Source organism: Manacus candei, unplaced genomic scaffold (assembly GCF_025592945.1).
Source record: "Manacus candei isolate 608988 ecotype Guabito, Panama unplaced genomic scaffold, ASM2559294v1 h1tg000064l, whole genome shotgun sequence".
NCBI lineage: Eukaryota > Metazoa > Chordata > Aves > Passeriformes > Pipridae > Manacus > Manacus candei.
This window is the reverse complement of record NW_026138112.1, coordinates 1,663,355-1,678,872: the sequence shown is the minus strand read 5'-3', so window position 1 is coordinate 1,678,872 and position 15,518 is coordinate 1,663,355. Positions and strand designations below refer to the sequence as shown.

The 15,518-nt window shown below is 45.7% G+C and overlaps 1 protein-coding gene across 4 annotated transcripts in view; it reads left to right on the top strand.

Moving 5' to 3' along the window:
- TAOK3 (TAO kinase 3) overlaps positions 1-15,518 on the top strand; it is a 77,908-nt gene that overhangs the window by 51,906 nt on the left and 10,484 nt on the right. For 3 of the 4 annotated variants that reach the window (XM_051805285.1, XM_051805283.1, XM_051805284.1), the window contains one exon: positions 8,121-8,255. In XM_051805285.1, the coding sequence (XP_051661245.1) occupies positions 8,121-8,255 (135 nt within the window). Of the gene's footprint in view, positions 1-2,027; positions 2,072-8,120; positions 8,256-15,518 lie in introns of all 4 variants that reach the window. The other variant, XM_051805286.1, reaches the window with a different exon arrangement.

Below are 15,518 nucleotides of genomic sequence, written 5' to 3'. Positions count from 1 at the left end.
TTTTTGCTTTTTGCCAGAGGAGGTAAAACATTACAGCAGCGTGAAAGCCATGAATTTCTTGTTTGTAAGGTTACAGGACAGCCTGGTTTTAACTAACTAAATATTTGTAAGCAGTTTTTCCTCCTGAAACACAGTGTTTGTGTCACTGAATATCGAAGTACCTGCAAAAGGGAGCTTTTGAGACACTTGGGTCTTTAACAAAAGATGGCCTTATGTATTTAAAGATACTGGCAGATAAGTTGCACAGGTTTCAGGGGCTTACATCTTTCTGAAATACATTTGAAAGCACCTTTACAGAAGATTTTGTTTTCACCTCTCTGAAAAAACTAGTGTTAAGTACCAAATGCCAAGCCCAAGTAACTGTACTGAAGGAAGAGCAGTGCCACTGATGTGGTGGTTTTAGTTCTGGGTGGTTTTAGTTGAAGCTCTTTCTCATTTTGTGTAGGTTCAGAAATGTGTTTTAACTTTAATTTCACATTGTTAAATAGTCATATTTACTACAGCATTAAAATAGGAGTTTGAGGGGCTGATTTACACATGGGTTATAATGTTACTGCTCAGTGTCATTACAGTTGATGAAAACAAAATGTGAGCTGCTCCCAGCAGACATAAATGGCATTTGTGAAAGGAGCAGAGTTCCTGCTTGTTTTAAGAAGAATGTTGTGTTTTATAATGGTTGTATGGCACTTCTGAAGTACAAATACAGGATTTCTGATGCTGTGAATTCAGTCCTCTTAGAATTCTGCATAGCTGTTCTCTTGAGATTAAGGCATTCAGTTGAGTAGGATGCACAAACATGACACCACATGGAAATTTTTATCTGGTTTGGAAAACCAGGGTGATTTGCACACTTGTAACTGAATTATTGAAAAAGAAATCACCTGTAGATCCCTTAACACAGGTGTTGTAGATTAATTTTGGAAGCACAAAGACCAGATCTGCACTGATGGTCTTCACAAAAGAGTTAACAATTGACTGCAATTGCTGATCCTTGCACTGGAGTAGATTCCTTCTGCATTGGAAAATGCTCCCCTCAGTTGGATGTATGCATAAGGGACATTTAGACTGTGTGCAGCAGGATGTATTCCAGTCTGCAAATATATTGTTTTAATTTAGTACATGATTTTTTTATTCTCTGTTACTTTGGCGAATGCAATTTTAAATGGAAAACTGCTTCATGTGTATATCAGGTATATATTAATACACATGAAGAGACTAAATTTGGAGCAGGACACTTCAGGGGGTTTATATACACATAGATCCCACTTTATTTTCAAGGTAAAATTCCTTGTTCTGACAAGACTTCAGTTTATCTTTGTGCTTTAACTGTGTTTCTGGGAGGTGTGATGAAGCTGTGGTGAAGTGTTGGGTGTCACTCTGGAGCCCAGCACAAACAAAATGGGAAGAACCTGGGGTTCAAGATTAATTTAAACTTTTTGTTTTGCATTTAGTCAGCCTCTAAAGGCTAAAAAGAAAATACTGATGAACATGATCAGCCAGCTGTCTGCATTATGTGGGCAAGAGGGTCACATATGAGGTGGTTTTGACATGGGTCAAATCAAAAGTGTTCTGTAAAACTATGCTATTCCACAAATGTGTTAATTAACAACCTCCAGATGTACCAGGCTGTGTAAAGGGACCAAGATGGCAAAATGGCCTGGATTGTTGATATTTTCTAAGGCTCAAAGCTCCAAAGTGTGAGAGGCCTTTCAGGTTTTTTTGGACCACAGCCCCAGAATGCCGTGTGTAACCAAAACGTAGGATGGAAGAGCCTGTGGTCTTGTGTGAGATCTTGTTCCCAGCCTTGAGTGCTTCAGAGAGCCAGTCTGGGGTGGCCTTGACCTGGGGTAAATCAGGAGCAGACCATCAGCTGTGTGGTGCTTGGCTGGGTGAGGCTTCAGGCATCTGCACTGAGCCCTCCTCGTGTCTCTGACCAGCCCCCCTGGGGCAGAGGCAAAGCATAAGAAACAGGCTGATGTCGTAAAAAGCAGTTGTAAACAACTCATTTTCTTTCTTTTTTTTAACAGCTGCTAGTTGGCTGTAACTTCCAAAAATGTTTTGTGGTCACAGGGTAAGTGAAATGACCTGTTCTGATCTGGTTGGTTTTTCACTGGCTGTACTAGTTCATGATGGCCAAGGTGCTTGGGTTTTGCCTGGTGGAGGATATAGCATTTGGGATAATTCCTCCATGGAAAACAGGCACAGCCTCACCCCTTCCACAGCACAAAAGCTTTGGGACAGCAGTAGAGCTCTGTGTTTTAAATTTGTGCTTTGAGCAAAGGTGACTCCCACCTGTCAGCAGAGGTAGGATGGAAGGGTGTCAGATGTCTTCACCACTGGTAGGGTGGAAGAAAAATCACTGGACAGGAAGAAAACAATAATAACAATAAAAAACCATAATTGAATGTATAGCTTTTTGTCTAATTTAATTTATATCTGTGTCCTAAACTCCTGGGAGGAAAAAAATGGCCATAATATCTGCTACTCGGGCAGGAAGGCTGCATCCTCCCTTCCTGGGATCTCAGTCCATCCCTGGGATCAAAGCCTGCTCCCTCAGGATACCTTAATGACCAGCACATTCTTTACAGGAAATTCAGATGTCCAGCTTGGGTGAGCTGTCCCACTAGGAGGTTTTCCTTGCCCCCTTGCAGGTTTCAGGTTGGTTGCCATGTACATCTCAGTGTGTTCAGTGTAAGAGTTCTGGTGTTCTAAAGTCTCTTTTCTGAAGCCAGTTAAATAACTCTGCTTCTCCATCCAAGGATCATCCTCCCAGTGGATACATATTCTCATGTCCATCTCCTGCTGGGAGCTTGTTCAGCTGCACAGTTTGGGAGATGAAAAGTAAATGACACCTCTAATACAAACCAAACTGTATCTGAGATCCCCCCTCAAAACAAAGCCAAAAAGGGGCAGGGAGTTAAACTCCAAATACACTGGGCTTGAAAGACACATAACCCAGATTTTAAAAGCAGATAAATATCAGTTAATTCATCTTAAAAATTAGGATAAAGAGTTTGGCTCCCAGAGTAAGACAATAAAATAAGAGTTATAGACATCTGTTGATATATCAAATGTTTTGTCACCTGCTTTGTTCAGCTGCTGTTATATTGCAGTGTGGGCACAGGTGGCTTCCCAGAAATATTTTGTTGCCCTCAGTGAATTTATTATTATTTTATTTCCACAAAACTATAATAGTAAAATGTTGTACTCTTTTAATCTAAATAAAAAACCACTACAATATTATTTTGCTCAACTGCAGTGCTCAGTTGTTGCTAGTTCTTGCTTCAACCATAAAATCATCAGTACTTTCTGAAACTTGGGCAATAAAATGTCAGGGAAACCTTGTGGTTAAAATCTAGTTTATAACCAAAAGATGAAAAGAGGATGTTTGCTGTTGATCATCATCACAAATTCTTTCCCAATGTCTGTAATAATCAGGTAGCTCTGTAATAACTGCTGCAACTTGAGTGACTTCCCAAATCCATCAAATTACCCTGAGCATGTTGCCTGTTGGTGCCATAATTAATGTGCAGCATTCATGGAGAATTCTGTGCATGGAGAGTGCTCTGGTGTGGTGGCTTTACAAGAGTTACAGCTGAGGCAAAGCTGAGGGTGTTCTCCTACATATCAAGATTTATGATTCCCACTTGGAAAGGATATTTTCTATGAGATGTAAAGGATATTTATGTAATTACTTAGTTTTGGCTTGCATGTGCTTGGCAGCAGTGACCCCTCACATACCTTCTGGAATCAAGTCAAGCTGGTTGGGGACATGAAGCCTTGTCTTGAAAGATTTTTTTGATACTTAAACCTCTCTGTAGATTATCAAGGCATTTAGTGCAGTGTATTAAGATGAATGATGGCACACTGTTGTTTTCCTTGCTCTTTAAATTCCTAGAAGGCAGGGATTTGCTGCAATTCCACTGAAGTCCTTACTGTGGCTCGGAAATTGCCTTTCCCATTTGTCTGGGAGACTGGCAGCCCTTCCAGTTAGTGAATCCTCCTGTGTAAACAGCATTTGTGAAGGGTTTTATTTGGTGTGCATAACAAAAACCACTGTGGGCAAGTGACTGTGCCTTCTAAGGTGAAAGTGTAGCTGTTCTGGCTTTGGGCTTGTCCAGGGTAGTCAGAGTTTGGATGATAAAGCCTTTTTTTAAGTGAGGAAGGTGAAAAGGCACTGTGTGGTAGAACTGGGATGGACTACAGGAAGTAAAATCCAGGTTCTTACTCTGCAGGGTGACCTTGGCAAGACTCATGGTTAGAGCAGGAACTCATGTGCATTGTTGGATGCTCAGCCAATACACCAGGAGCAGCTATTTAGATACCAAGCTGGAAGCACCACTTAAGTAACTGGAAGCTCCACCATCTCTGGTCAGACAGTAGTGTAGAAATATTGCCAGGCTTTTGTCCTGGCAAATATGATCAGCCAAATACCCCCATTTGTTGTGGTCAGCCTGGAAACTGTTTACGTGGATGATACAATCAGAATAACAAATTATTCCTTCAGTAGGAAGTTGAAACTTCCAGATTGTTGACCCTAAATAGAAGGATTTATTGTGAAATGTGATCTGAGTATGCCCAAAGTTGCATCCTTAAGGCAAATATTGCAAACCCCACAGAAAACAGATGACAAGTGAAATACACACAGATGATACATTACTTTAAAAACAAACCAGGGTTTGAAGTGCAGATTTGGGGCCGAGGGATACCCTGACCCAAACTTGATGAGTTTTTGGGGTGCTTTCAGTCAGATTTTACTTACTGAGTACCTCGAGCTCAGGTGCCAGTTTTGAGTCTTTGTTTCCCACAAATCTGGAGCTAAAAGTTTTAAAACAAAATTTCCTGATCCGTGCCAAAACCTGAAAGGCAAAATGACTGCAGTGTCTCTTAGCAAGCTTTTGGCAAAAGAAAATGAAATTAAAAGAACAGAGATGTATTTTCTGGGTGTGCAGGTGGATGTTTTTCGTAGTAGCCATCAGTCACATCATCTGAGGAAGGTGGAGCTGGCTACTCTCAGGTTTATTTCTCTTACTAGCAATCTCTGTGGCAGTGTAACCTGTTAGACTTGGTAACTGTTCGTGCCAAGTGTTTTTATTTCTGGTAGTGTGGCAGCTTTTTCAGATAAAAATACTTATGTCACAGAATTTAGCCTGTGAAAGTTCCATGGGCTTAGCTGAGAGTTAGTAGTAGATGGCTGCCTGATGCAGAATCCTCAAATCCCAGATTAAGGGGTGCCAAGGACAACCACTGAGCTTTTTGTCCCCTTTCAGGTGGTCTTTTGGCTTTCTCAGTTGCAAAGGAATTTTCCCATTCCTTGCCCAGCTCAGTTTGAAATGGAGAATGTGGTTAATTCACATTCCTGAAGGGCAGTTAGCTTCTGCTCTGAGCTTCTTATTGCACTGAGGTAACGAGAAGTCCCATGAAACAAGACCAGGGTGACACTCTTCCCTCTAAAAATCCACCTCTTAGATAACAGAGAGTAAATCACAGATTAATTTTCCTGTATAACCAGTAATTGCAATTTCAACTTGTCATTTTAGGGGATGTTTTGGAGCATTCTGAAAAATCTGAATGCCTGTTTTAAAAGTTTTTGCTCTAGATTTTTTTTTTTCAGTGATTTGCTGCTTCTCTGGTTTTAATATTTCACATTCCTGCTGCCATACTAATGTAATGGAGAGAAGGAACATGGTCCAGGCATTGGGATATTGCCAGCAGACCTTAAGAACCCTGTGAATGACCATGGGTGATAGTTGTCCTGTCTCCACCTTCATTTCAGAGCTATAGTAGAGGAGTAGTAGCTCTCGTTTCCTCCATGGTTCAGGTGGGTGAATCTTGAATAAATCTCTACCACAGGCCTTTTTTATTCAACTGTACGTTTTGGTGAGGTTGTTCCAGTTTCAGCCTGTGAAAAAATTCCCTTTGGCAGTTCATAGAATCATGGAATGGTTTGGGTTGGAAGGAACCTTGCCTGGCTGGGGGGCTGCTGTTCCAGGAGGCTCCAAAGCACATCAGTAGAAATATCAATCCAAAAGGTGATGTTGGTCAGCCTGACTGCTTTGGTTTATCCAGGATATCCCTGACTGCCTTGCACAGAGTCCTCCTTACACCTGCTATCACCTATTGAGGTGGAAGTGCTGCAAGGCTGTGGAAAATTAGGGATTGATGTCCTTCCAGTGAAGCCACGAGTCCGGTTAAACCGATACTGTTAGACTTTAAATGTTTAATCAAGGTTTTTTTGGGATGACTGTTCTAGAGCCAAGATATGCCTTTCTCAGAAATGTGTGCAAGTCTGAGAGCCCTGCCTGTCACACCAGCATGCCCAAATTGAAAAGGAAAGATCAGCCCAACTGCCCTTCTGTCACAGTGCTTCCCATGTCAGACAGTGCCACAAATGTCCACTATAAGGATGACCAATATAAAATGAAACTGTGACTTTTTTATTACCCTCCATGTTCCTACTATTTCTGTGGAATACTGTCCTTTTTAACTGCTTTGGCTCATTCTGTGTCCTTGTGGTGGGTGTGGAGGAGCCAGTGCAGGCTCAGGGGTGGCCTTGGCCACTGTGCTCTCTGTGCAAGGCAAGGGGAAAGGTGAGCGTGGAGCAGGAACACTCAAAATGAAGGATATGAGGAAAGATTTGGGGTTCAAAACACTTTCAATCAATGTGTTGTTCAGCTCTTGATATCAGCATTTCTGTACCTGTTTGGGTTTTGCTTGAGACCATTTCCAGAACCCTGTTGAAAGGGGCTGAAGGTGTGTGGGTCTGGGCGAGAAGCAGCTGGAAATTGAGGCTAGTAGAGAGGGAAACCAGGTGTCTGCAGAGTGGGAAAGGAGCATTAGGATAGCAGCAGTGTCCTGGTGGAGATGCTACTCCATGGTGGCTGGTTTCTCACCACTGGGCTGCTCCTGCTCACCTGCAAACACTTGGTGCATGGAGCCAACTGTTCACTGCAAGGGGCGGTGTCTTTAGAGGCTCTGGCAGCCTTTATTTTGCACCCCTGACAGTTGGAAACTTGATTTAGTTCAGGAAGAATCTCAGTCTTCCTTGGAAATGTTAGGAGCTGGAGGTTGAGGACGGGAGTCACAGAACTGTGGTGGGTGACAGCGTGGCAGGTGTGTCCATCCCTGCTGCCCTGTGGAGTGGGTACTGCTGTCCGGGTGTGGTGAGGGCAGTGGGATGTGCCTGGTGTCCCAAGGCTGCTCCATCCCAAAGGTGTAGCCTCGGGGCAGTCACCATCCCAATTAGGAAAATTGTGGTGGCGTTTTTTGCTGGCCAAGGGTTTCTCCTGGAGCTTTGTTCCATGGCAAAACCTTCCCGCTCCGTTTCGGGGAGGCACAGCCGCTCCCGGCGGAGCCTTGGCAGAGAGCAGGAGTGAGGCTGCACCGGGAACCATTCGTGCTAAAACCTGGGAGCTGTTGCTTTAAAAGGGAGAAAAAAAAAAAAAATCCTTTGTGGGCTGTGGAGAGAAAGTGCTAGAACTGTGCAGGATCATGACTGGAAAGCAGGATCCCTGAGTGGTCACGGAGGCTTTCCTGGTGCTCTCCAGCCTGCCGTGGATTTAGCCAGGATGCTCGTCCCCCACAGCAGATAGCAAACAAGGGACAAAGAAACCCTACTGAGGACAGACCGCTCGGCGAAGGGAATGAGGCAGGATGTTGCTCTTGTGTTAAAAGGGAACATCAGCTCCGTGCCTAGACATGGGAATCACGTTTTCACCAGGATCGCTGGGTTGCAGTGCTTGAACCCGACCTTCCCGAGGACTCCGATCGCTCTGCGCCGCCTCACGCTCCCCAGCCGCTTTTTTTTTTTTCGCACATATGTAATACTGGAGGTTTAAAAAAAAAAAAAAGGAAAAAAAAAAGAGAGAGAGAGAGAGAGGCAGGCAAGGCAGCCCGATCCAGGGATTCGGAGGCATCCCGCTAGCGATCAGCTGACGCGCCGAGCCGAGCTGCAATGTGTTGCTTATTCATTTTGTACGGTGGGAGCTGCCGGGAATAGCAGAGAGCTGAACTATGCCTCTCCTACAGCCGCGCTTGTGCAGACAGAGGGGTGAGAGAGAGGCAGCCGCCGCGGGAAGAGCACAGCCGGACTTTCTCCTTGTTTTTATCCATTTCTGCAGGATCATGTATTTATAAGGGATGAGGTGGGCCACAGGGATCGCAGGCCTGAGGTGCGGCCTACCCAGTCAGTGCAGAATCAGGCCCTCCACTACCGGAACCGAGAGCGCTTTGCCACAATCAAATCAGCATCTTTGGTAAGAGCCCCCCCACCCCATCCCACCCCACCCCAGCTCCGAGCCCCCATCGCCTTCCTCTCCTCCCTGTGCTGTTGGTGGTGTTGGCATAGCAACTGGATATTGCACTGAAAGAGATTTTTATCTCTGTGTGTGTGTGTGAGAGAGAGAGATGTAAATGTGGAATATATTTAATTTCTCTGTGCATTTCCACTGTATGCGAGATAACCCACCTTCCTGGGTGAAGTTAATATCATTTCATCCCTCCTCCCCCCATTTCCCACCTATCCCTTTTGTTAATATATTTATTTGCATGTGCTTAAAGTGTGTTATGAGCTGTGTGAGAGGTGCTGGAACGCTGTGGAGGTGCAGATGCAGATGGGGTTTGGGAACAATAAGATCCCCGCTGCCCGCCTGAGCCGCTGCCTGTTTTTTCATTCATTCATTTATTTCAAGCAACTGTACCGTGACTGCATTTTCCAGCTTGATCCCTTGGAAGGATTGCTGGGCTGCGATAAGGGAGAGAGAGGGCTTACAGCGGGCTGTGGGCTTACAAAGGGGAGGGGGATGGGATGAATCCATCAAGATTTGTACTATTGCAAATGTGATTGCTGTGGATGCCTTTGTAGTAGGGAAAGGGGTGTGTGCCGGAAGAGTTAGTTGTGTGCCGCCTCCCCCACCCCGGGCTGCGGTCGGGAAACAGCCTTTTCGGGGGAAAGCAGTGAAAAAATGGCCCTTCGGAGCTAAAATGAATGTCATATTAAATATTTCAGCCCGATGGTATTAGAGGTCAGATGGACGGGGAGCGTTAGAAAGTACCCACGGTCTGGCCATGGCACTTGCTCAGTGCTATGACATCATCCTGGACCAACCCCGAAATTACACCAGCGAGCCCTCCCCTTCCCGCTTCACCCTCCCTCCACCGTGGGGGTTCTCCTTCCATACCACCATTTCTTGATCCCCCAAATCCCTTCCCATTTCTGCCTGCAAAAGACACAGTGTGTGCGTGTGTGTGTGTGTGTGTGTGAGTGTGACCACAGCAAAAGGTTGTGAGGGGAGGGGAAAAAGCAGCAGCAGCAGTGCCAGCAGCCAAAATTTTCCTGTGTGATTGTTGCTGCTGCTGCTGTTCAAATCTAAAATGATGCTGTGGCATTCCTGGGAGCGTCCAAGTCCCATCCTTTGCAGGTGTGCTTGGGGGTTCCTGTACCCTGAGTGCTCCCCAGGCTGGTGTCCCCTGCTCCCCTTTCCCTCCCTGCTCGCCCCCAGTTTAAAGAGTGACCTAGAAATGTGTGTATTAAAGGACTTCATGCAGCACACCTGACACAGGCAATGATTCCTGGTCTCCTGGAGACCCTCTGCCCTGGGAATTTTTCCCTTTTGTATGTGTGTGTGTTTGCACCCAGGGCAGTGCCAGCACTACTGCCTGCACTGAGCAGATAAAAGTAGGACCCAGTTAGGTTGGCTGGAGGGAAGAAATGATGAATGACTCAAGTATCATACTCCAAACATACATACAATTTCATTGATAAATTGATATGTGTGTTGAATATATTCATGTTCTTTTACTCCCTGTGGAAAGCTGCTGCACCTTCTGTCCTGCCTGAGCAGCAGAGTCCATAACTCCTGTCTTCCTTGAATTTGTCACCCCTGGGGCTACTTGGGTGGCTTGGAGGGATTGCATGACCAGGTCCCTTTGGGAATTAATGAAAGTATGGGCTGTGAGGTATTGCCAGACCTCTGGGGAAGACAGCTCATGTCACAAGGTCACTCTTAAATCCCATGGCAGCCTCCTGTGGGGCTGGGACTGTGTCTGCCTTAATTCCTTGGTCACTTGGATTTGCTAAATCTCTCTGCTTTGGTGACCAGGTGATGATAAAGATAAAATCAATCCTGGGTGGGGAAGATGGTTGGCTTTCTGGAAGACTTCTCTTTTTTGGGTTTTCTGTGGAACATGCTCTGACAGGGACCGTTTCTGGGCTCACTTGGGGAGAGCTTTGGGTGCACACCTCAGGTGGGCAGTACCTGCACAGCACAGTGTCTTTGGGGCAGTGGGAATCACACTCATTAGCTCCTAAATTGGCCAGCAGGCCTCTGGAAAAGCACATGGAATTATGTGTCTTGCAAAAGCTCTCTTGTCCCCACCATACACACACACATGTATCCCCTTCCAAGTGTAGAGGGAAGTTCCCAACCTTGGTACTCCAGGAAGTGTTGGTGTGTCCTTAGCTTCTGGGGTTACATGGTTGAGGGAGAAGTTTCCCTGTGTTTACCACAGAAATATTTCACTGTGATGAGCTTTCCCTTTAATAATCTTGCATTCCCACCTCTTCATGTTCCAAAATGGAAATCCAGAGGGAGGGAAAAACCCCCAAGTTTAAACCTATTGCACAGAACCTGGGTGCCAGTGCCAGTGCCTGTGTCTGAGGTGCCCACGTGGTGTCAGAACACTTCCCTGTCACTGTGGATTCGGTCACCACTCAGTGCCTGGGTGATGTCAGTGGGCAGTGATGCCAAAAGCTGCTGCTCCTCTGGCCGAGGGAAAACTTCTGTCAGCCTTCCTGTCTCCTGCTGAAATATCTATGCAGAGGGCAGGGTCAGTCATGGAGCTGAGAATGACCAAAAGGTGTCTGGAATTTACAGCGCGGATCAGAAATTCAGACTTTATTCCCCTCTCCGTGTTAATTTACTCTTTCTGTGGCATCTGGAAAAGATTATTCCTGTGTGAATGGATGTCCAAGATCCCACAGTGTTTTAAAAGCAAGCTTTGATGGTTCCCTACATCCTTGCTGCTGCCCATCAGTGGGTTTCTCAGCAGCTGGGAACACCTTCCCGGGCACAGGAAGGTTGTGCACTTGGGAGCATCAGGTGGCTTGTACTGCAGAGAATCAGAAAATGGGAGTTCTGACCCCAAATTCAATAGTATGGGGTGGTATTTGGGTGTAAAAACTTCTTTTTATGGGATTTGCTGAACACCACCCTCCAACATGAAAGCAGGGCAGTGGGATAGAAGAAAAGCACCAAGTCTGGGGGCTGTTCACTCCACAGCTGTTCCTGGTGGTGCAGTCCAGGGTCTGGGGCCTCAATTCCTTGTTATTCAGCCTTAGATCAGGATATTGCAGATGGAGGGAAGACTGGCATTCCTGAAAGGAAGCTGGATCTATTTCCAAAAACAAGCTGAAGCAGTTTCAGCGAGTGCAGGGGTCACAGGAGAACTCACATCAGGCAGCTGAACACTCCAGATGACCCAGTGATCTTCAGAGTGATTCCCCTGCCCTGTTGCTCTGCAGAAGCATCATGTGAATCAGAAGCAAGCTGGACAGTCTTCCAGAGAAAACAGTGAAAAGAACTATCCCCAGAGAAACAGGCTGTGAATGTACCTTTCTGGTCTTTCAGGAGTGCCTTGATATTACTCAGGTTAAAGAAAAAAATGAGCAGATGTGGGTTAGAAAATTGAAGGAGCTTAACTTTGGTCATAATTCAATCATCAATTTTAATAGTCATTTTTTTTCCTAGATCACTTCTCTCTTTAATCATTTTTTGTGGTAACAGAAACCATCACTCACATGGAACAGTGGTGGAAAATACCCTGCATATTTCTGCTGTTGCAGGGAAAGTTGCCATGTGAAATGGAGATCAGGTACCTACCACATCTCCATATTCTTTTGCAGACTGTCAATGATCCATAAATTAAAAGTTACAACTAGAAATCTAAGCCTTGAAGCTCAGCAAGCTTGTGTTTAAAAAGAAGGGCAGGGGTTCTGCATGGTGATAAGGCTACACATATAGTTATTTTCAAGTGAAAGTTGTTTTTTAAATGTGTTCAGAGATGCACTGATCTGCACTTCTGGGTACCTTTCAAGCTTGACTCCTTAAATCCCCACTTCCTCATGCATCTCCTCAAAAGCTGCTTTTACAGTTCTCAAATTAAATGATCAAATAGTTAAAGCTTCATGAAGTCATCATAGAATCACAGGATGGTTTGGGTGGGAAGGGACCTTCAAGCTCATCTCATTCCACCCCCTGCCATGGGCAGGGACACCTTCCACTAGCCCAGGTTGCTCCAAGCCCTGTCCAGCCTGGCCTTGGACACTTCCAGGGATGGGGCAGCCACAGCTTCTTTGGGCAACCTGTGCCAGGGCCTCCCCACCCTCCCAGGGAAGGATTTCTTCCTGACATCTATGACATCTGATTTCCTAGAAAGATCAGGCAGTGTGGACACTGTTTCAAAGGCCTTGGCATTCTCTTTGAAGTCCAGATGCCAGCAAAAGAAGGATGTGATCTCCAGGGTCTGCAGAGCCAAATGTCCACATCCACGTGAGCAGGATTCCCTGGATATAGCCAGGACAGTGACACCAGGGCAGCCTGGCTCCCAAACCAGGTGCCTTCACATGAAGCTGTTCCCTTGCACCCTTTTCTGCTGAAGCAATGACTTCTTATTCCAGAGGGTTGAGTTTCCCCAAATGGACTCATCAGGCTGCTGCCTTGGTAGACCTTTGCTCTAAAATTTCTGAACTTGTTCTTTCTCATCTTCAAGTTTTTCTCTTGCTCTGAGAAGCTGCTGGTGGAGTCTTGCTCAGTGCTCTGCTTCATCCAGCACAGAGGAGCTCAGTATTTTGGTTATCAAGAGGTGAGAATAACTGTCCTTTAGGAAAGGGTTCAGTGTCTTGGTTAAACAACGTAGAAGAAGAAACTCTGAACAGCTGCTGGTTTGGAGGAGAAGTTGTGAGCTCAACTCCCTTATGTAAAGCAAAAATCTTGGAGGGGTGAAAGAGAGAAAGTTTGGATTTTATGGCAAGTGAACTGCCTGTGGGAGTAGGTTGGAAGAGACATCTCTCTTCTCAGTTCTGTGTGTGCCAAAGATACAGAGAGATAAGAAACTGAGAAAATGTCATACCTTAATAAAAGCTGTTCTGGTTTGTACAGGTTTTTGGTTCTGCTGATGACCTGATTGATTATTGTGTGCTGCAGAGAGAGCTCCAGGAAACTGCAGTTTTCTGCTGTGAAGGATCCTGACATTTTCTGGTTCTGTGCAGAACAGATTTGGCAGCGAGCAGTTCAGTTGTCATCTTTTTCCCCATCCTAATCTATGGGGTTATGGCTGGGGGCTTCCTCATGAGGGGCAGCACCAACCTCTGCTCTCTGTGAGCAGGGACAGGACCCAGGGAACAGCTGGAGTTGTGTCAGAGCAGGGTTAGGTTGGATCTCAGCAAAAGGTTCTTCCCCCAGAGAGTGGTTGGACACTGAACAGGCTCCCCAGGGCAGTGGGCACGGCCCCAAGGCTGCCAGAGCTCCAGGAGGGTTTGGACAACACTCTCAGGGACAGGGGGGATTGTTGGGGTGTCTCTGCAGGATCAGGGGTTGGATTTTGATGATCCTTGTGGAGCTCTTCCAGCTCAGGATATTCTGAATAGTTCATGGAGTTCCAAGTGTCGTTGTCTAAGAACACCAGAAAGGTGATTACTGGAACATCCCCAAATTTCCTTTTTAAAATGGTTGCTGGAGCTGTTCATTCATTAGGGGCTTAATCTTTAAAGCCATAATCCTTTATTCATTCATGCTTAGTCTGAAGGACTTCTGTGGTGCTGAACTGGGCATGTTCAGTAACTAATGTTCCTTCCTTCCAAATCCATCCCTCCCTGAGATCACCATGTGCAGACTTTGTCTTTGAAGTCAGAGTCCTGAAGAGCATTGGGCTTGACTGGAGACTGGTGATGAATTAAGTCCTTATCATGAGCACCTGAATGCAGGCATTAAATCTATGAGATGACCACCAAGTCTGCTCTTCTTCTCTCTCATCTTCAGGAATGGAAAGCCACTTTTTGTTTTCTTCAGACTTTTTAATGTCTCATCTTCTGAAAGGCCTTATCAGCTAAGCTTATAGTTAGGAATTGCATCCTATTGTTAGGAATAAATATCCCAGACTGAATGGGAAATCTTTCCAGGATGGAATTCTTGTCATGATAAAGCTGAGCAAAACTGGAAATGGGGTGAAAAAAAAAAAAAGGATAACAGTTAATGATTTTTGCTGTAAATAAAACAAGTGCATGTTCTACATCTCATTAGAGATCAGACCAAAGGTGAGACTGGTGAAGTTCTTAGAGGGTTCCTAGATCCATTTTTCTCTTCTGCTCTTGCTGTTTGCTTTGTTCTGCCAACTCCTGGGAACGGAGTGTGCCGTGCAGAACGTCCCACTGCTCACAAAAGGCCTGGGCCTCAAAAATAGCACATCCAGGAAGATCTTGTGCTGCTGCTTGGAGGTTCCCGTGTCTCTGCAAGTGCCTGACCAAGTCTGTTCTCCCCAAGCTGGATGTCATTCGACATGGTAAATGGCATGTGTGAAGTGTGGGGGGTTTGCCTGTCTTACCTGGCATCTGTCTCTTGTAATCAACTTGGATGGCTTCTCAGAGGAACCTTCCTCACCTGGAAGCTTCTGGCAGAGATCTTACTCTTGACTTATTTGACTGAAGCGTGCCAGTTCCTACCAACACTTCCCAGCTTGTGCAAAGTGTGGCTGTCCTTGGTATGCTTGGGAAAACCAAAAGCTTTCTGAACTGTAGGAATACACAGGGCTAGCGCTGTGTTTGTGTTTCCATGATCATTCCTACAATCTCACACGCTCCTGGTGGCTGGCTGAGATCTGTTCTGTTACCTAGTCCCAAGCATTTGAAGGCTGCTGAGGTGTAAGTATGTGTTTAATCCAGTCAACTTCAAAAGCACATCCTGAAATTCCTTGCACAAGGAGGATGTGATTTATACATCATCTCTTACCTCGTGGTGGATGCTTGACCTCGCTAACCCACCACCATCCCTGGTCTGACACAGTGCTCTAGGCAGGCTGGTCCTTTGGTTCCTTTGCCATCAGACATTTCCTTTTCCCTCTGGGGTTGTCTTTGGAAGGGATGGGGGGAGACAGAGGCCATCCCCTTCCATACCTTTATCCTTTCACGTCTCATTTCTCTCCTTGGGGCTCTGGCAATAGTTTTCTTGGTTGGCACCTATTTGCTGTAAATTGCTGTTAATCTGTTCCAAGGTGAAGGCTTTGAGAGGCTCTTCCTAAGCTCCTCTTCACATTCCTCCCAGGTGCTGGGAGTCATTTGAGCTGAGAGAGGTGGCACAAGCTGCCTGCCTTGGGTGACATCAGTTGGGGTGTTAATCTTGCCTGGTGATTTCAGGGCTCTTACTTGATCAGTGCTTCCTGTCACCTCCTGGTCCTGGCACACAGGGCTGCCAGCAAGTGCACTGGGTTTGCTGCTCTACAAAGCAGCTGCTCTCCTGTTGAACCTG